We start from the raw sequence: 22,518 nt of genomic DNA, 5'->3' as shown, positions 1-22,518 counted from the left end.
AATGAACATTAAACACTAACATTACAGTTTTTTACAATCGCTATGACAATTTTTTCAATACTTATAACACATTTCCTAAACTCTTAAGTTAGCGAATGTAAAACACTGTAACTAACAACATCTTTACAGAAAAACACATAAAATAACACTTTAATCCCTAAATGTACTCTCTTAATGCAGTCCCTTGCAAAACATGCTGGGAACTAGCATGCTACTGCTAGTTAAGTCAACAAAATGATTAAGGTAGTTTTAACAAATTAATTAAGGTAACTTCAGTTTTAAATATATTAGGTTGATTGAACATAATTAAATTAAGCTGTGACAAAATTAGATGTGAACAGAATTGAAATGTGTCATATCTACAAATGGCCTGAATAATGTTTTTTAGTGCATCTAAATGAATGCATATTTTCAATAAATCATCAACATCTAAACCTCTGTTAATTCTCAATAAGAACTGTAGATGAATGACAGAAATAAAGTCAGTCTGGTTAATGAGCGCGATGTATTGTCTTTTCAGTTGATTTCATCTAAAGCTGCGGATGAAGTCTGTTCTGCTTCTCTTTGCTTCAGTGATTCTGCTAGTTATTATCAGGTGTCTTCAATGTTGGCAATTAAAAATAAAGGGTTCTTAATTCATATTTTACTATAGCACACCTTTGTCTGTTATTCTGATATTTTTGTTTAAAATGTACTTAGTTTTTTGAGTGCTATTTGCAGGTACTCATTATAAATAGTTGACTTTAAAAGAATTAAGGAATTTGATTAATTCTAACCCAATTCTTACACGTCAAATTTAATCTGTTGCCACAATTTTATTGAGTAGATATAGTGTATTATATATATGTTTTTGTTTTTTGTTTTACTGTGTAGTGCACTTTTTTCATGTTAAATAGACTTTTGAAAGTCACAGACCTTTCTAAAACCCAAACCTTACATTTAAGAAAAAATACTGAGTAGCATATTTTTGTCCTGAGAACAACGTTCAGCTTTTCAATTAAATTCGTATTCATTATGTCAGTGTGATTATTCGTTTACCCAACAGCTACAAAAAAATTACAATATTAACATTTCAATTTGGATAATTCAGAAACATGATTCTAGTTTGAGGGCTTTTTAAATTAAAAAACAAAAAAACAACAACTGCTGAAAAAACAACAACAAAACAAGCCTTATAGGCAAACTTAGACTTTTAACTCAAACTTTAGCTATTGAAATACAGATCTTGTGACTTCTCCATGTGACTTCAATACATCTAAAATAGTGTGATGATGATAGTGTGAAATTTTGTTAATAGAAAAAACTAGCACTTGGCTATCTGTTCAAGACATGAGGGATGTTACAATGACATTTAGGGCACTGCCATAAGTTGACTATTCACTTACTATTGAACTAACTTCCTTGCTGATGGAAAAAAAAAACGCTAAAACCAGCCTATGCTGGTTGGCTGGTCTTATAGCTGGGTAAATATGGTCTTCCAGTTTGACCAAGCTGGTGTTTATCTGGTTTTAGTTGGTATTTTAACTAGTCTCCCAGCTTGACCAGCTAAGACCAACCTAAAAAAGTGCCTAAAACCAGCAAAGCATCTGATTTTACCTGTTTTTATCTGCAAGGTGAACACAGAAAACTTTTTTCAAGATGTGATACACTTTTTAAAGTTTTAATTTCGTTCTCTGTTTCTATTCCATCATGTGTTTAGCAGGAACACACTGAGTCAGTCAGTCATAAAGTGAACCGAAAGCACTTTCACACACACCACTGAACTATAGTCTGAACTGACTGCAATACAGAGATTTCCCAGTCTCTCTGGGGATTCAAAGACAACCAAACCAAAGCTAACAGGGTAAGTTATACTGTTTATTTATTCAATAACATCGCATATTTTTAATACACGCATCGTTTTTTCCCCCGTGTAATTAGTGTAGTTGTTTTTAGCCGTGTAGCTAACTCACAGCAGGCTAATGTTTACATCCACACCGAGCGAGCGCAACAGCAGGATAGTGCTGTATGTTTGTGCATTTGCTTTAATATAATATAATATACTTTAATATAGTTAGTTTACGTATACATATATAGTAAGTTTACGTTTAAAATTTATAGCAGTTGTGAAAGACGTCTAATATGCAGTTAATCGATAAATGTATTAGTTTCTGTTCGCACTTGAACTGATCAAAAATGCACAATATTAACCTTATAGTTTCTGCATAAATACCTTAATGACTACAGTTAAACCTGTGGTAACATATTAATGATTTGCTGCGACTGTCGTCAAACATTAACCATGGGCACCATACCATGTTTTCAGAAGTACCATGTGATGTAATCATAAATCATCATGTCTTATTAATATATAGGCCTATATATCCGAATTCTGTTTATAATCTGAGCCATCACTGTATATAATGCAGATCCCATAATCATAATGTTTTTAAATGAACTATGGTATTTAGACAAACCATTGTACAAATTTGTGAGAGGCACTGGCACCAGTTTCAGGGCATTACTGACTGAGAAGTAAAAAAGAAAATGGTGACCTGTTGCATAAACTGCTTAGGCTAGTCTTTCAAGTCATCTAATATTTTTTATGACAGGTTATACCTTTTTGAAATGTAGACTGGCCTATGAACCTGAAAACTGATTACTAGGGGTGTGACAATACATTCACGAGACGATACACAATATTGGCTTCACGAGACAATATTGTAACTCTATTTTTAAGAATGGCGAAAATACATGAGTGTAAAAATAGTTTTTTATTCAACTAAAACTCGCATTTTGAAATTATTTAACTAATCTAGGGCTGTCATTGATGATTATTTAGAATAATCGTTGATTATTTTGATGATTAATTGAGTAAATAGATAATATTTGTGGTAATAAAAATAGACCTAAGTGAACAATAGTTTAAAATGACTTAAAATACATTATAACAGTGAGGCAATAATTGGTTCAAAAGCACGTAATCAAATGGTTTTATTGAGCAACACTGTTAAAATACATAATGTAAAATACATAAACATGTGTACATTACGTATTATAACAAATGCCTGCAGAGGCGCCCGCTGGCATGATTGTTGTTGTTACACTTTACAGCAGCTCAAAACCCTCTTTAATACCGGCCAAATAACATTTAATGTCTACTTAATCTTTAATATTTTGCCACTTATTTACGATAGAAATGCTACGGCATGGGTTTACATTTTTTTATTTTGAAATCGCGATGAGCAGTTTGCATTTAGAAACATATTGATATATTCTCCTGTGTTGTCGTAGGTTTATAAATGATTTACGTTAATAATCAGGTGAAATTGAACGAAAGATGAACGTTATTAGCATCCCAAACTCACGCATGTAGTTTGAGACGCGCTCCACGCATTGTACATGATAACAGTGCAACACTATGCTATGAAACGCATAGCACGTCAGTCTTTAAATGCGTTCACAAATGCACGCTATTGGAAACCCAAACAAACAGCACAGAGACTGAGACACTGAGTTCATGAGGAGCAGCATTTACTGTGAACGGAGCCGCTCTGAGAAACACGTAACCTCATGCATGTGAGCAATTAAAGCGTCACGCTTCACCCTGAAAACCTGAAGCATATATTTATTTAATTGATTCACAGCCTTTGAGATTTCACAATAGCACTATTCTATATGATGATTTTTAAATGGTTTTACTATATCGTGCAGCTTTAGCAAACGGTCTCATCTGATAACCCCTTGGCTAACTGGCTAATTTGGTCAGAAAGGAACACGCCACTATTTTTTGAAAAATAGGCTAATTTTCAGACTCCCCTAGGGTTAAACAGTTGAGTTTGACTGTTTTCTAATCCATTCAGCCAATCTCCGGGTCTGGCGGTAGCACTTTAAGCAAAGCCTAGCATAGATCATTGAATCTGATTAGACTGTTAGCATCTCGCTCAAAAATGACAGAAGAGTAATGACTATTACGCAGGAATGAGTTCCTAGTCATATAAGCCTAGAAAAACACAACTTTTCATTTTCCGTCGGTCTTAGTACACAGTGTAACTACAGAAGAGTCAAGTTTTTAAAAAAATATCGAAACTCTTTGGTCATTTTTGAGCGAGATGCTAACGGTCTAATCAGATTCAATGATCTATGCTAAGCTATGCTAAAAGTGCTACCGCCAGACCCGAAGATCGGCTGAATGGATTCGAAAACGGTCAAACTCAACTGTTTAACTCTAGGGGAGTCGGAAAATGAGCCTGGTTTAAAAAAAAGTGGAGTGTTCCTTTAAGACACAGTCTTAACATAGTGGCTGTGTTCATGCAACTGGCCCCGGGTGATCACTCTTCATTCTTGTTTTTACACGAACTGTGCCAGAAGTGAAAGTGAAACAGCTAGAGATCTGCTCCATATGGCGAACAGCAAGAGTAAGACGAGTCTCAGAGAAGACCTGACATGTGCCATCTGCTTTGAGCTCTTCAAAGAGCCTGTGATGCTGGGCTGCATGCATCACTTCTGCAGGAAATGCATCGTGTCGTACTGGAAGACTGTCCGGAGTCCCGTGTCCTGCCCTCAGTGCAGGCAAGAGTTTCCCAGTAAAAGCTTCCAGACCAACTACTTGGTAGCCGGTCTAGTGGAGAAGGTCAGGGCCAGCTACACGCCTGGATCGCTCAAGTATCTGGAGGTGAGTTTCTTCTCACAGTCTCATCTATCAGGAGAAGTAAAGAAACAAAGAGAGCATATCAGCAATGTCAGCATTAAATGACAACTTCTGTTTTTTTCCCCCCATAAAAATTCCTTCACAATGCCCTTCCTCATTTTTGAGGTATAAAGGTCATGATTTTTTTGTTTGTTTCAAAAATCACAAGACTTAAAGTAGTCATGTCATGTGACTTGTGAATTTCCAACACACCATAAATGGACGTCGTATCATCTGAGATTGCTTTTTGTTTTATTGGCAAAGATTTGCTATAATTGTGTTGAATTATAATATACCATTTCATAATAAAGCAGAACTCTACACACAATGTAATTGGCATAACACATTTTTTAGTTTACTCGCCAGACTTTTGATGCACACAGATAAACTCATATTTCAAATCAGATATGATTCTCACTCATTTTTATGAAGATGCAGACATATTGAAAGTATAATAACTTCAGTCAATCAGGCATTTTTATGACAGAACTTTAGTAATCAGCTAAAATGGGGCAGCCATGTATGAATGAAAATGTATGAAGGTATATTTGTCACATTAAAGAGAACTTGGAGAATTACGAGCTGATAGTGATGCTTGAGACATTATTGGTCTTTCAGTGTTTCTGTAAAAAAGACTAACAATGATAAATGTAGTTGCAAGCAGCAATTATCGGGGCCAAGCTCAAAAAGGACCAATGAGACATGCCAGCATGGCTGGCTTCAGAACACTGCAACAATTATTAATCAAGGACATTTTTCTTTGTCCAAATGGCAGAAATATCACACATAGAATCACTGTATTATGATTAACTTGCTTATTACTTTTTCTGCTGTTATCAAATTACTGGTTTTATGGTGTGGTCAGTGTAGGCGGACAATGACACATATAAAGTTAGGTGTCAATACGCCAAAGCCTTGCAGAGTTCAAAGAAAATCAAAATGGTGGACAGCAGGTTCAACCAAATATGGTTCAAGCAAGTTCAAGCAAATACGTAATTGGTACCATTGTTCTCGGCATGATCCAAGCAATCTCAAGATTAATCAAAAAATTATTCGCATTTTTGTAAATTCCATTATAAATTTATAAATTAAAGTTTCAATACTTTGTGAGTACCTTCAGGGCATGATCCTCATGACTAGGGCTGGGCAAAAAAATTAATGTTTCGATTAATCGTTTTTTAAAATGTGGTCGATTCAAAATCGATTCTCAAGGCCAAGAATCGTTTTTTTCCCCCGGGGGTTTCCAGTCGATCCTGCCCGGTATCACATATAGGCTTGTCGTTAAGATAAAATCGAATGGCAATAGAATCTAAGGAATGCACGCAAATAACAGAGATAGTGATGAAATATAATGCATCATCCGGGGCATGAATCAAAGCTCAGACGCCCCTGGAGGAAAAAGCCTCCATTAAAACGGACAGAGTCTGAATGACGGTCGGCTAAATCGCAAGAAATGCTTGTCCTTTACTGAAAATTGCTGAAAATCATCCAATATCCTTTTTATGTTTTAGAATAAGTGTATCAAAATATCCATAAAAACAAAATTGCACTGTATTTAACATAATTGTATGCATTTGAAATACAGAGATGGGACAGCAAGTTCAAGCAAATATAATTGGTTTCATTGTTCTCGACATGACCCAGGGAAATATATCAAGATTAATCAAAAGTTATTAGCATTTTTGTAAATTCCATTGTAACTTTTCAAAATACTTTGTGAGTACCTTCAGGGCATGATCCTTATGACACTTACAGAGTTTCGTAACATTTTAAGACAAAATTCAAAATGGCTGACGCCCACAATAGCCAATATGGGAAAGTTAGGTATCGTTCGAATTGGCTTTTGATAAATTTTTGCCAGCATGGTCTGAAGATGATCCGATTTGATTTTCATTTTAAAAAATCTGACAAACCAACTAGGAGGAGCTCGAAAAAGTAGTTTTCTTGGCGGGAAAATTTTCATCACCGTAAATGTCAAGAATTTTGTTTCTAGCCATGACGGTTCAAAAGTTATTAACAAATGTAAGTTAGAGTTAGAGACTCCAAATTTGCTGTGGTGAATGTTCGGACTGTCCTCTATCTGTGTGCCAGATGCTGCATCGCACCATTCGGTGCTTGGCCCCTAAATACTCATACCAAGCCTGTTAATAATAATATAAAGCGATAAGGTCTGATATGTTGTTGGGTAAACAAATATTAATCACGTTGTCTGTGTTCACTCCAACTGATTTGCTGAATCATTGCTCAAAACATGGACATGGTGATATATGAGCGCCAGCAAAAAGCCCAAAATTTTAATAGGAAAAAATAAGTAAGAACACCATTTACATGTAGCTTGTCAGTTCTCTGTGGTATGTAAGACTCTCGCTTTCTCTCTCTCTGTGTGTGTGTGTGTGTGTGTGTGTGTGAGAGAGAGAGGGAGAGAGCGACGGTGAGTAAAGGCACATAAAGAGTGCCAATCCATTCTAATCAGTGGGAATAGTGATCTGTAAAGAGGGAAAATACAACTGTCTGCGGTCCAGTTCACTGTATTCTAGTGTAGGCGGTCAAAGGACAACACGCAGTGACATGTATCTGTGCTAAACTTATTTTTAGCTTCTAACTTAGTCTTATAACTTAGTCACTGGTGAGTGAACGCTAACAATGTATATACAAATCTGCTAAGGGGTAATTAAATGTCAAAACGTCTGAATACGCTAAAGCATTGCGGAGATGTAGCCTTTCGTCCAATTTGGCGTGCTCTTCGTCTAATTAATTCGCCCATTATTCGAGAACAGTTGGGTTTATCCAAAAGCTTTTCATAATTTTTGTTGGCTTGGTCTGAAGATGATCTGAGACAATTTTGGTGAAAATCGGACAAACGGTCTAGGAGGAGTTAGAAAAAGTAGATTTTCAAAGAAATTCAAAATGGTGGACAGCAGGTTCAAGTAAACACGGTTCAAGCAAGTTGAAGCAAATACGTAATTGGTATCATTGTTCTCGGCATGACCCAAGGAATCTATCAAGATTAATCAAAAGTTATTAGCATTTTTGTAAATTCCATTATAAATTTTCGAAATTTCGATACTTTGTGAGTACCTTCAGGGCATGATCCTCATGACACATACAGAGTTTCGGAACAATTTGCTAATGCGTTCTTAAAATACTGCATTTTAAGACAAAATTCAAAATGGCTGACGCCCACAATAGCCAATATGTGAAAGTTAGGTATCATTCGAATTGGCTTTTTATACATTTTTGCCAGCATGGTCTGAAGATGATCCGATTTGATTTTCATTTTAAAAAAATCTGACAAACCAACTAGGAGGAGCTTGAAAAAGTAGTTTTCTTGGCGGGAAAATTTTCATCACCGTAAATGTCAAGAATTTTGTTTCTAGCCATGACGGTTCAAAAGTTATTAACAAATGTAAGTTAGAGTTAGAGACTCCAAATTTGCTGTGGTGAATGTTCGGACTGTCCTCTATCTGTGTGCCAGATGCTGCATCGCACCATTCGGTGCTTGGCCCCTAAATACTCATACCAAGCCTGTTAATAATAATATAAAGCGATAAGGTCTGATATGTTGTTGGGTAAACAAATATTAATCACGTTGTCTGTGTTCACTCCAACTGATTTGCTGAATCATTGCTCAAAACATGGACATGGTGATATATGAGCGCCAGCAAAAAGCCCAAAATATAGATGATAATCATTCCAACAGAGCGCTGTCATTTTAATAGGAAAAAATAAGTAAGAACACCATTTACATGTAGCTTGTCAGTTCTCTGTGGTATGTAAGACTCTCGCTTTCTCTCTCTCTCTCTCTCTCTCTCTCTCTCTCTCTCTCTGTGTGTGTGTGTGTGTGTGTGTGTGTGTGTGTGTGTGTGTGTGTGTGTGTGTGTGTGTGTGTGTGTGTGTGTGTGTGTGTGTGTGAGAGAGAGAGGGAGAGAGCGACGGTGAGTAAAGGCACATAAAGAGTGCCAATCCATTCTAATCAGTGGGAATAGTGATCTGTAAAGAGGGAAAATACAACTGTCTGCGGTCCAGTTCACTGTATTCTAGTGTAGGCGGTCACTAAACTTACTTTTAGCTTTATTTTTAGTTATTTATTTTTAGTCTTATAACTTAGTCACTGGTGAGTGAACGCTAACAATGTATATAAAAATCTGCTAAGGGGTAATTAAATGTAACAAATCATGTAAAAATATAATCTTTTATTGGAAAATTAAACAACATTTGATCAAACTTTGATAATCGCCTTAATCTTTTAAACAACTGAGAAGATAGTGATCAAACTACACTTAATAAAAACCACCTGTCAAGTTTATAATATATAATACATCAGCGTATGAGAGTCAGATTAGACGACTACAGGGACTCAAGATCACTTCAAGTGCCAAAATTATGGGGGGAGAAAAGATCAGTCAAGAATAGAAAATGATTGAAAATATTAAAATCAGGACTGCAGAATGAGAATGCTCAGTTCATGCATAACAAATGTGCGTTCAGCTGGATTGGCCTGTGAATCACTCACTGTGATTGATGGCCGTGAGTGTGTTTTGTCAGTGTTTTTAGTTCTAATATCCCAACCGGGATGGACATGATAACGTGCCTGAGGGATGAACTATGTTTGATTTTGGGGTAATTATTAAAGGGTTAGTTCACCCAAAAATGTAAATTGTGTCATTAATGACTGAGCCTCATGTGGTTGGACACCCGTCAGACCTCCGTTCATCTTCAGACACAAATGAAGATATTTTAGTGTAAAGCTGATGCTCTGAAAGGCCTCCATTGGCTCAATGCACTTTACACTCTCAAGCCTTAAAAGACACTAAAGACTAAAGTTACAAAGTCCATCTCACTACAGTGGTTCTACAATAACTTTATGAAGACGAGAATAGTTTTTGTGCGCAAAAAAAAATCAAAATAACGACTTTATTCAACAAGTTTCTGTCTTCCACCTGGGCCTTTGACATGAACTCATGAAGCACCACGACGCATACATGTCGAACGACATGAGGGTCAGTCATTAATGACAGAATGTACATTTTTGGGTGAACTAACCCTTTAAAGGAACACGCCGACTTTTCGTGACTTTAGCTTATTCCCCGTATCCCCCAGAGTTAGATAAATCCATGCACACCATTATCATCTCGGTGCCATAACTCTGTCTGACGCACCCACCGCTAGCCTAGCTTAGCACAAAGACTGGAGGTAAATGGCTCCAGCTAGCCTAGCTTAGCACAAAGACTGGAGGTAAACGGCTCCAGCTAGCCTAGCTTAGCAGAAAGACTGGAGGTAAATGGCTCCAGCTAGCCTAGCTTAGCACAAAGACTGGAGGTAAATGGCTCCAGCTAGCCTACTGCTCAATAAGAGAATAAATAACGCTAACATTTTCCTATTCACATGTTGTGATGTGTGTAGTTACATTGTATATTAAGACCGATGGAAAATGTAAAGTTGTGATTTTCTAGACTGATATGGCAGGAACTATACTCTCATTCCTGCGTAATAATCAAGAGCTGTGAGCGTCCCATGAGTGCAGCGGCGCAATGATATTACACAGCGCCTGATAATAGGCTAACTTCCTTCAACATAACCAACGTGACAACCTGCTTACACAGAGAGCGGTTGGGACTATTTTCAGGCGATGTGTAATATCATTGTTGTGTATAGTCACAGCGTGTACAAATAACAACCATCTTCTAACCGTATTCATACTTGGAACTATATTCTCAGAAGGCGAAGCAGTGCTACTTCTGTACAGTGAGAAGTCACGTTCGCTACAAGCTACCTAGCCACGTTGGTTTTGTTGACGGAAGTAACAACGGTGCTTCTCATGTGCTGCGAGCAAATCACTCCGCATATAGCAGTGAAAATGTTGCCGTTATCTTGTCACTTATTGAGCAGTAGGCTAGCTGGAGCCATTTACCTCCAGTCTTTGTGCTAAGCTAGGCTAGCTGGAGCCGTTTACCTCCAGTCTTTGTGCTAAGATAGGTTAGCTGGAGCCATTTACCTCCAGTCTTTGTGCTAAGCTAGGCTAGCTGGAGCCGTTTACCTCCAGTCTTTGTGCTAAGCTAGGCTAGCTGGAGCCATTTACCTCCAGTCTTTGTGCTAAGCTAGGCTAGCTGGAGCCGTTTACCTCCAGTCTTTGTGCTAAGATAGGTTAGCTGGAGCCGTTTACCTCCAGTCTTTGTGCTAAGCTAGGCAAGCTGGAGCCGTTTACCTCCAGTCTTTGTGCTAAGCTAGGCTAACTGGAGCCGTTTACCTCAAGTCTTTGTGCTAAGCTAGGCTAGCAGTGGGTGTGTCAGACAGAGTTATGGCACGGAGATGAGAATAGTATGTATGGACTTATCTAACTCTGGGGGATACGGGGAATAAGATAAAGTCCCAAAAAGTTGCCGTGTTGAGGACATTTGAAATGCTTTTGTTTTGCGTAGTTCGTTACATTAATTGTACGGAATAAAGATTATTTTGTGGCTTAAATAAATTGCATGTTACTCAGAGACAAACATTTTACATTCAGCTATTGCAGATTCGTTGACTTTTGAAAATCAAGTACATGCAGGAAAAGGGTGGTTTTGATGCATGAAGTTGATTTTATACTCTATCAGTTTGTGCTTTTTGGAGCTGCATAGCCAGGATAAAATGTGTCCTTATTTTTTTTTAAAATTATATCATATTACATCCCATGAGATCTCACAATTATTCAACAACACAACGTAATAGAGTGCAACAGTGCCCGCCCACTTTTTCAGCAGCGTTGCTTCCTGCAGTATTTTCACAAGTAGTTCCTATCTTGAGTAAATCACTTGTTTGGAGGGTTTTTTGGACCCTTTGGACTGACTAGCCTACCCAATTCATTGCATGGCTTGAAGACGCAAAGTAACACAAACATAATGTAACTCATTACTTTCCATAAAAAGTAACTAAGTAATCAATTAGTTACTTTTTTTTTAGAGAGAGAGAGAGAAACACAATATTGTAACATTACTTATAAAAGTAATTTTGAAACAAACTTTGATTTGAAGCAAAACATTTTTTGAAAGTCAGACAAAAATACAAAAGGTACAAGACTGAACTTAACACACTCGAGAAAAAAAGAGTACAAAATTGTACCTTTTAAGGACCCTTAAGACTGTATTTTTGTACCTGTGAGTCAGGGGTCGGCAAGTTCGGTCCTAGAGAGCTCCAGCCCTACTAAACCACCACAGTATAAACTCATGGCTCCCAGCATGCATTGCAGCATTAAGTATGTCACCATTGTTGAGATTCATATGCTGATTCTTGATATCTGTGTGCGTCTGAACTTTTCCCCCTAGAATGTATTTAAAAATCAGAACTCAGAATGCCTGATCTGTGGCAAGAAAGTATTGTTGATGAATATTATTTATTAATATTTGATGAGTTTAGTCAAACATTTTTCTTCATGACAATTTTTGTTTATGGCTTCTTTAGATTTGAACAGATTATGTGTTTTGTTAACATTCTATCAAAAACTCCAAACTCCCATAAAAAGCCAAGAGTCAAACTGGCCAACTAAAGGAAACACTGATCTCCATAATGGCGACCAAACAATAAAACATCAACATCTAAACCTCTGTTAATTCTCAATAAGAGCTTCTGCTCTAAGTGAGGAAAACAATTGTATAATTGTACCCTAAGGACCAATTGTGTACCTTTTTAAAGGTTCAGTTCCCCAAGGAACAAAACTGTACCTACAGGAACTACAATCCCATGAAGCACTGCGTCCCAGAAATAATTGAATTAAATATGATGTTGAAATATAAAACTACTCATGTTAATTATATTTATAAAAGCAATATATTTTAAGCTTATTGCAAAATATATATACATACACCAATCAGGCATAACATTATGACCGGTGAATTGAATAACACTGATGATCTCTTCATCACCTGTTAGTGGGTGGGATATATTAGGCAGCAAGTGAACATTTTGTCCTCAAAGTTGATGTGTTAGAAGCAGGAAAAATGGGCAAGCGTAAGGATTTGAGCAATAATTCCTTATAATAAACTACCCTCCTTTTTAATATTAAACATATAACCAATGTTCTTAGGTAAATCAGACATAATATCATGTAGGTTAATATTTTAACACTATAAATGGAAGAAAATAAAAAAATATATCTTTCAAAATTAACAGAAACCTTCATCTGACAGTGTTGAAATTCTGAGGGATTTGACAAAGGTCCAACTGATGGTTACAACAACTGATTGACAAGACAACTAACTAATTTTTAAACATGCATTTAATTGTTTTTCTCCTTTCCGTGGTACAGTATGTCTCATTCTGGCTCTCTAATAGCTCACAGAACACAGTGTAATGGTAAGTATTATTATGTGTGACCTGTAGCACCAACAGAAATCTTCCCCATGTGAATCCAAAGGATCTGTAGCCTGTCTTTAAACCGCATTAATTACACAAATTTTATTTGTGCTTGACCTGCATGTGTCCTATTGTGAGATCCGGTCACGTTGTGTGGCTGTAGAGAAAGCGCACAACAAAAAGAGATCATTAGAATGTCCGTAATCTACTAATAACAACAATAAACAGGAGCATCGCAAAGGAAAAGTACAATCACATTGACGTAAAATAAAGCTTGACAAAGAACAGACAGAAACTGAGGGCTTAAATACATGGCAAACAGACAGAACACACACCTGAACTAGGGGTTCTAATCAAATCTGCCAAACAAGCCGGGGATGGAGGGGAACTGAACTAATAAACTTAGATGATTAACAAAGAAATATGTGAAACATGATCAAAAACAAAAACAAATCGGCCTCCTAGTTCAGTAGTCAGGGCACTGATCAGGGAGTCGGCCCATTGACTTGTGTCCTATTTTTTGTGTTGTTTGATATATTACAGCTCTTTAAATTTAAATGTATATTTTTTTAATCTGTTGCTTTTTCCCACTCTTTATTTGGCAGTTTTACACTGTGACCTCATGCTGAGGACAGGTTAAATTACATGCGTTTTATCGCATATATTGAAAATAATTATTAAAAGTTATTTAAAGATAAAAGCATCCAGTATCCAGATTTCCTTTAGATGTAACTTTTTAAGTATTTTTATTTTGATACATTTCTTTATTTTTATCATAAAAATATTTTTAACCCTTATCTCAAGAATCAGTGATACACACCGATCAGGCATAACATTATGACCTAATATTGTGTTGGTCCCCCTTTTGCTAACCCGTCGAGGCATGGACTCCACTAGACTTGTATATATAGTTATAAACAACTATATACAACTATTACTTGTATATAAATCACTCAATGACCTAGGACCTCAATACATTGCAGATATGCTGATTAAATACAAACCCAACAGATCACTCAGATCATCAGGATCAAGTCAGTTAGAAATACCAAGGGTTCACTCAAAGCAAGGAGAGTCTGCTTTTAGCTATTATGCCAGCCGTAGCTGGAACCAGCTTCCTGAACAGATCAGATGTGCTCCAACAGTAGCCACTTTCAAATCCACACTCAAAACACATCTGTCCACACTCAAAACACATCTGTGCACATCTGTCCACACTCAAAACACATCTGTTTAGCTGTGCATTTACTGAATGAGCTGTGCCACTATACGTCCGACTGATTGCACCTTATCTTATGCATTTACTCAATGAGCTCTGTGCTTTGTCCGAACTGCTTGCACTTTGGTTATGTGTTTCAATTTAACCCTGTTTTATTGTTAGTTTTTAATTATACTTTTTATTTTTTATTGTTTTTTATTTTGTTAAGGCTGTCTGGGTGGAAGAGGTTGAGAAACGTGGGAGCGATAAATCGAAATCCCTCCGGTGCGAGGACGATCCGTTTAGATCTGCTCTGACGGATAGATCTGTATAGCCTTGGACTGTTGCGCTCTATTGTTGATAACAATTTTCTTGTCATGTTTCAGTGAATGCTCTAAGACTGAGACAATCACCAAACTACTGTTTAGATTTGATCTAACACTCTTATCTATTGCTCTTTTCTAGAAGCAATTAAAGGAGCGTCTGGAATCGCAGTGCTCCGTGAAAGAGGCCTACGTCTCTATGATCCGTGAGGACGAAGACCAGATGGAGAAAATAAGAGTGCGTCCATCTTTGAAAGAGAAAGATTAGATCTCAATGTGACACTTCCTGCTAAAATGAGAATCACACAACTCTCTCCCTCTATTTCCTCCCCTCAGAAAATGGGAGCCGAGCTGCAGGGGCGAGTGCACGGCGACTTCCAGGCTCTGCATCACTTCCTGCGGGTGGAGGAGGAAGCCATGATGGAGGAGCTGAAGCGGGAGCAGGAGGCGATGCTGCAGGGGCTGGAGCGGCATCTGGAGGCCCTACAGGTGGCCATCAGAGAGGTGGAGCAGAACATCAACACGCTGCGACAGACGGCCAGCTGCACAGACCAGTCTGTACTCGTAGAGGTCATTATAATGATGGCTTACATTTGTAATGCTGCCACAGCGCAGACATTTGTCAAAGAGCTAATATTTGGAATATTAATGTCATATTTGCTCAAGAAACCAGAGGTCTGGTTGTCAGAATGAGTTATTAGTGAAGTGTAGAGTCTCATATATATTTCGCCCAACAGCAGAACTGTAGAAAAATCAATTCTACAGTGATTTGAGCATGTGCTGTTAATTATCAGACAGATGTTTTGCTTTTGCCGGCTTCTGTGGTTGAGTCAGCAAAATAACCTGTTCTGCTCTCCTTCCTCCACAGCTTCCAGAATTGAATTCCAGGTGAGTAGCAATTAAAAACTGCTTTTACTTTCACAGCTGTTTATATACCTAATCATCCTACTTCAAGCGGATTCCAGTAATAAAAGCAGTCGCTGCAGATACTAGAGTTGGGTATCGTTCGCATTTCAACGATTCTAATCGATTCCTAATTTCCCCGAAACCCGGTGGCCTCAGGAAATCAGTGAATACACATGCGTTTAAGCGGGTAAATTTAGGAGAAATATGGCACTTTGATGTGCCACACTTCCTGCTGCCAGCAGGTGGCGCTGTGACAAACTGATATTGGCGTGTAGAGTCTTCAGGTCAGGACTCTTATCAAACATGAGAAGTTTGGGGCGGATCGGACATTATATGCCTGAGTTACAACAACTTCCTGTTTCATGGCGAAAGATCGAACTTTGTCAGGCCGCCACTGTCACGCCCTTCAGCGAAATCTCAAGATCTTCCTAATTTAACATCACAAAGGCCTTTAGATTAGACTGACCAAATTTGACGATGATCCGATTAAAACTGTAGGAGGAGTTTGTTAAAGTATGAGGCTTGGAAATAGATAACATTTTGCAGATTAAAATCTAAATATCTCACTTCCTGCTGGTTTTCAGATTTTGCTTCCTGGGACTATTTTGTAGGTGTTGAGTTGTTAAATGCGTGTACCAAATTTAATACCTGTACGTGAAACTGAAATTTTGTAGGTGGCGCTATCGAGCCATTTTTCCACACTTAATTCTGAAACCCATATCAGATGTACATTTTCAGCACTTCTGACGCGTGTGCAAAGTCTCATGAGTTTTCCAGCATGTTTAGGCACACAAAAATGTCTGGGACGCCCCGTCACAGGAAAGACTAAGAACATTATTTGACACATATTATTAAATATATAGATTTTACTATTATCAGTGTTATTATAGTTAACAAAAACTAAAGCCATTAAATAAATAAATGTTAACTGGCATAAAATAAAATATAAAAAACTTTAACTTTTATTTTCATTTAGTTGAAATTAACCTGATGTACCAATCTAAAACTGAAATAAAAATGAATAAAAGCTATACAGATATTTTTAAACTAATAGGAATAAAAACAACAAAATGACTAAAACTTTCAACCAAAATTAAAATGAAAACAGAAAATATAAAAATTACATTGAATTCAAAATAATAACAAAAACTATATAGTATGTCAGTGATACTAAAATAACCCTAGTATGGCATAAATATGTTTATTACAGTGTGTTTTATAAATGCAGAAATAGTTAGCTGCGCCCTTAAAGTTTCTAAATGCGTTCCTAAATTTGTCAATTTAAAAGCAAGCCCTGATTCAGGTACAGAAACTGTAATCAAATGTAAAATAACTGCACTTTAGGAATAAAATATACTTATAAATACTTATACATATAATATAAAATATGCTTACAAATATAGTTAAAAAAGTTATTCAGTCACAGCTTTGTCTTTTGTAGTTTGATCAACGTTATTATAGAGATGGCAGCAGGAATATTAGGTGCCTGTCCCTTTAAGAGCGAACGCACAAATCAAATATACGGATTCACATGCATTTACTTTCTCAACTGTGTACGTTCACAAAACTGGCTGTGTTTGACATATTTTTGTGTATTTGTCCGTCCCAAGTGCAAAAAGAAGCGGGTCTTCTTGCGCTTGAATGGTTTAAAGTCATATTAACATGCACACAAGAGAATCGACAAGAGGAATCGAAATTTTAATTTTATAACAAGTATCCGATTCCTGACCTTAAGTATCTGGAATCCATTTTCGATTCCCAACCCTAGGCAATACTAGTAAAATTTCACTGTTCTCAGTACCAGTATTATAGCAACTATTTTATAGAACTATTTTAACTATTTAAAATAAAAAGTATTGAATCAAACAAGTTAATTATAAATAATTATACTAATAATTTTAATTTGGAGTGGTATATAGGTACACTTTTCAGCTGTGCTGGTTTGGTTCTGGAAGCATATTTCCATTTATTTCTCTCATAGGGATTAAAAAAGTGTTTGTTAAAGAATCACAACATTACAAATGTTGATTTTGAGCAAAAAAGTATTTGAAAATCAGACAAAAATACCCAGGAACAAGACTTAATGGCTTTAGTGAGGGAAAGAACTACAATCCCATGAAGCACTGCGAAATCGAATTGAAAACGATTGAGAAATATAAACCTACTCATTTAAAAATGTTGATTAGATATATGTAAAAACAATATATTTTAAGTTTGTTGAAAAATATGCATATGCAAGCATTTTGAGAGCGGAGAGATTGACTCGATTACTTCATTCGCAGTCCTTCATGGGAGTGGGCGGGGCTAAAGAGCTTTTCAACTCTCGGATTGGTGGAATTCTCTGTACAGCATTATGGGTAATGTAGTTTTTCACCATGGATACTGCTGTAAAACACAATTATAAAAAAAAATAAGCTGAAATAATGCGACTGACGACTTCAACAGAAGCAAATACCATTGATTAACAACCCAGCAGCAAACAGTAGAGTGTATGAGTTATCGTTAAAAATTGTTTCCCTATGGAGAACATGAATGGAGTTTTTACTTTCTATTGAGAGGGTTCTGTCCGACTCAAACACCTCTGATTGGTCACCGCATTCACGCACTCAACAGACGTGTACGATTAATGTGGCTTATGGAATATCTTCCTTCTGTGTGTTTTTCTGATTTCTCTACAAAGCTTTTAATGTGTGTATTATGAAACCCCTGATGTCTCATTGACTCCAGATCGCCTCTGCAAGAGCTGAAGTTCAACCTGAATGCCTTCAGGAGCAAGCGCATCGCTCCTCTCCAGTACACTATGTGGCGAAAAATGTTTCAACATTTGAATCCAGGTAATACTTTCTCCACTAAACACCATATGTTTAATCAGCAGTGACTACATGATCTTTAATATTTGTTATCTTAAAGAAGTGTCTAGCTGGAGGTGGTTATTATCCGCTGTAGCAGATGGTGTTATTGCGTATAGTGACAGTACACCACATGCCCAGGACTCAGGCCGCAGTGGGCTCGTGCTAGACTCCATTGAGCTGCCTTCACACTGACAGAAATGCAGGGTTACACCCACATCAGGAAATGATGAAAAACTTACAGAGAAACTTACAGATCACTATCAAAACACTTTAATATTGCAGTTACTGTTATATTTCATAACACATATCTATATGCAGATTCCACTGTGATTCTGTTTCATTATATTCTACAGCCATTTCATAGAGTGAGCGTTTAAACCAGTTCAGCTTTATTATTTTATTTTATTTATTTATTTTTTATCCAGACAAAATGCCTTAGCTTGTCTTGTAAGAAAGTGCTTTATTTTATTTTTATTTTTATTTATTGTTTTATTTATTTATTCAGACAAAATTCTTCAGCTTGTCTGGTAAGAAAGTGCTTTTTATTTAAAGGTTTTTTTAAAATTCTTTATTTAATTTATTAATTTAATTGATTTACAATTTTTTTATTATTATTATTATTATTATTTTTTTTTTATTCTGACAAAATTCTTCACCTTGCCTGGTAAGAAAGTGCTTTTTATTTAATTTTTTTCATTAATTAATTAATTAATTAATTTATTTATAAATTTTATTTTATTTTATTTTATTTTATTTTATTTTATTTTATTTTATTTTATTTTATTTTATTTTATTTTATTTTATTTTATTTTATTTTATTTTATTTTATTTTATTTTATTTATTTTATTTTATTTTATTATTTTATTTTATAATTTATTCAGACAAAATTCTTCAGCTTGCCTGGTAAAAAGGTGCTTTTTATTTTATTAATTAATTAATTTATTATTATTTTATTTTATTTTATTTTATTATTTATTCAGACTAAATTCTTCAGCTTGTCTGGTAAGAAAGTTATTTTTTTTATTTTTTTTTATTTTATTTTATACACATTTCTTTAGCCTGTCTGGTAAGGAAGTGCATTTTTTTTTTTTTTTTTTTTTATTAAATTAAAGTAAATTTAATTTAATTTAATTTATTTATTTTCTTTACTCAGACAAAATTCTTCAGCTTGTCTGGTAAGAAAGTGATTTTAATTTTTTTTATTTTATTTTATACAAATTTCTTTAGCCTGTCTGGTAAGGAAGTGCATTTTTTTTTTTTTTATAAATTTTTTTTATATTATTCACACAATGATTCTGGTTCATTTTATTAAAGGAAATGTTGGTTTTGAGGATTTTTCCGAATCTCTAAATTACACTAAAATATTTATGAATAAATCATGGTTGTGCATAATATGACTAGCAATATAAAGTTACAAATCATGGTTCATGATTGACATAAACGAAACTAAAGGTTATTAAGAAGGCATAAGCACATTGATATGTCGCTCAAGTCTTCAATAATTCCTCACATGAATATGATGATTAATGCCTTGAGGTTCAGTGAAGAAACACAACAGCCATTCATTGAACAGCAAGCCAGTTCAAGAGTCTGTTTGAGTAATTCATTAAAAGTATCCGAACCAGACACAATGTGATAAGACTCCAGAAACAAGTCATTTGTCGGTCCACACAAGACGTGACAAATCACAGCCAATCAGAAGAGAGTGTGGGCGGAGTCACGTCTGCCTCGCTTTTGCAACAGAATAGATCAGTACATAATCAACTTAATAAATTGTTCAAAATGCATACTTGGTGACTAATATAATCTTTGTATTGTAATACACTTTCAGGATCTGAGCAAAATGATCAATTGTTGCGTACAAAATTGATTTAAAGGGTTAGTTCACCCAAAAATGAAAATTCTGTCATTAATGACTGAGCCTCATGTGGTTGGACACCCGTCAGACCTCCGTTCATCTTCAGACACAAATGAAGATATTTTAGTGTAAATCTGATGCTCTGAAAGGCCTCCATTGGCTCAACTTTACACTCTCAAGACCCTTAAAAGACACTAAAGACTAAAGTTACAAAGTCCATCTCACTACAGCGGCTCTACAATAACTTAGTCGAATCATGATTCGGATCGCGTGTCAAACCGTCAAACTGCTGAAATTTGGCGATTCAAACCGCTGAATCGACTCACTGATTCATAACTCTCTGAACCGCTGAATCGACTCACTGATTCATAACGCTCTGAACCGCTGAATCGACTCACTGATTCATAACGCTCTGAACCACTGATTCGACTCACTGATTCATAACTCTCTGAACCGCTGAATCGACTCACTGATTCATAACGCTCTGAACCGCTGAATCGGCTCACTGATTCATAACGCTCTGAACCACTGAATCGACTCACTGATTCATAACGCTCTGAACCACTGATTCGACTCACTGATTCATAACTCTCTGAACCGCTGAATCGACTCACTGATTCATAACGCTCTGAACCACTGATTCGACTCACTGATTCATAACGCTTCGAAGCTTCATGAGGCCGTGTTTTGAAATCGTCATCACTATATAAGTCGTTATTTAGGGTTTTTTTGCGCACAAAAACTGTTCTCGTCTTCATAAAGTTATTGTAGAGCCGCTGTAGTGAGATGGACTTTGTATCGACGTCTTTAGTGTCTTTTAAGGGTCTTGAGAGTGTAAAGTGCATTGAGCCAATGGAGGCCTTTCAGAGCATCAGATTTACACTAAAATATCTTCATTTGTGTCTGAAGATGAACGGAGGTCTGACGGGTGTCCAACCACATGAGGGTCAGTCATTAATGACACAATTTACATTTTTGGGTGAACTAACCCCTTTAAAGCTTTATTGTGAAACACAGACGTGCCTGAGATCATCAGTGAGCTGTTAGGACAAAAGCTCTGATTAACATGGAAAAGACACCCGAGGACTCAGTGTTAGATTGATTTGCAATTTGAGTGGCACTGTTCCTGCTGTGCGTTTTGTGTTAGGAGGACGAGTTGAGCTCGTTACTCGCCGGAAACATCGTTTTCTCGCACGAGCGGAAGAATGCAGGCAATCAAGACCCATTTGACGGATCTGAATGTCATGAATAAGAATCTGATTCCCTAAATAGAGTTCATGAGAGTGTGTCTGTTCTTCCCAGGCCCTGCACCGTTGATGTTCGATGAGGACACGGCTCATCCCAGTCTACAGCTGTCCAGGGACAAAACCCAAGTGATCGAGAGTGACCAAATGCTCAGCTACACGTGTGACGCCAAACGCTTCCTCCAGTGCGTCAACATCCTGGCCACCGAGGGCTTCCAGTCGGGCAGCCATTACTGGGAGGTGAGTGTGAGTGACAGTCCTAAATGGGACCTGGGAGTGGCTCTGGAGTCGGTGAACCGCCGGGTCCGGGTCAAGCTGTGTCCTGAGAACGGGTACTGGACCCTGCGGCTGAGGAACGGCAGCCAGTACTCGGCCGGCACGCAGCCCTGGAGCCCGCTGGCCGTCTCCACCTCGCCCCGCAGGATTGGGGTTTTCCTGGATTGTGAGGAAAGGAAAGTGTCTTTTTATAATGCAGACAGCATGGCACTGCTGTACTCCTTCTCCAGTGGGCCGAGAGGAAGAGCCTTCCCCTTTTTCAGCACCTGCCTCAGTGAACGCGGCCAGAAAGCCCAAGCCATCCGCATCCTGCACTTCCCTTCTGAGTGGGAGATGTGAAACACGAGCAGGATGTAATGAGACTCTGATTTGTACAGGTTTTCCATATTTCACGTTTATCAGCACTTTTGATGCATTAGGGCTGTGCAGCTCATGACTAATCAATCATTACGAACAGAGTTTATTTGATGCGCTTTACTTCATGCATCACACAGGCAAACGAGCACAGGCAAACGGACACAGGCAAACGGACACAGGCAAACGGGACACAGACAAACGGGACATAGGCAAACGGTACACAGACAAATGGGACACAGACAAACGGGACATAGGCAAACGGTACACAGACAAATGGGACATAGGCAAACGGGACAAAGAGAAACGAGCACAGGCAAACGGGACACAGGCAAACGGGACACAGGCAAACGGGACACAGACAAACGGGACACAGACAAACGAGCACAGACAAACGGGACACAGGCAAACGGGACACAGACAAACGAGCACAGGCAAACGGGACACAGGCAAACGGGACACAGACAAACGAGCACAGGCAAACGGGACACAGGCAAACGGGACACAGA

At 37.2% G+C, this 22,518-nt stretch overlaps 1 protein-coding gene across 1 annotated transcript; it reads left to right on the top strand.

The window, feature by feature from the left end:
- The first annotated feature begins 1,711 nt into the window (after positions 1–1,711).
- trim105 (tripartite motif containing 105) lies at positions 1,712–22,121 on the top strand. The gene is made up of 7 exons (XM_079838387.1): positions 1,712–1,843; positions 4,348–4,654; positions 14,661–14,756; positions 14,855–15,088; positions 15,387–15,406; positions 18,152–18,258; positions 21,438–22,121. Exons 2-7 carry the CDS (start codon positions 4,382–4,384, stop codon positions 21,992–21,994), a joined length of 1,287 nt encoding a protein of 428 aa, XP_079694513.1. The 5' UTR covers positions 1,712–1,843; positions 4,348–4,381; the 3' UTR covers positions 21,995–22,121.
- Positions 22,122–22,518: the final 397 nt, after the last annotated feature.

Source organism: Gobio gobio (assembly GCF_949357685.1).
Source record: "Gobio gobio genome assembly, chromosome: 16".
Lineage (NCBI taxonomy): Eukaryota > Metazoa > Chordata > Actinopteri > Cypriniformes > Gobionidae > Gobio > Gobio gobio.
Note: the sequence above shows the minus strand (reverse complement) of the source record. Positions and strands in the feature narration are given on the sequence as shown.

Coding starts and splice junctions, on each gene's coding strand:
- trim105 (XM_079838387.1), top strand. CDS start 4,382: ATGGCGAACAGCAAGAGTAAGACGAGTCTCAGAGAAGACCTGACATGT. Junction 14,757..14,854: donor ACCAGATGGAGAAAATAAGA/GTGCGTCCATCT, acceptor TCCTCCCCTCAG/AAAATGGGAGCCGAGCTGCA. Junction 18,259..21,437: donor GTTTCAACATTTGAATCCAG/GTAATACTTTCT, acceptor TGTTCTTCCCAG/GCCCTGCACCGTTGATGTTC.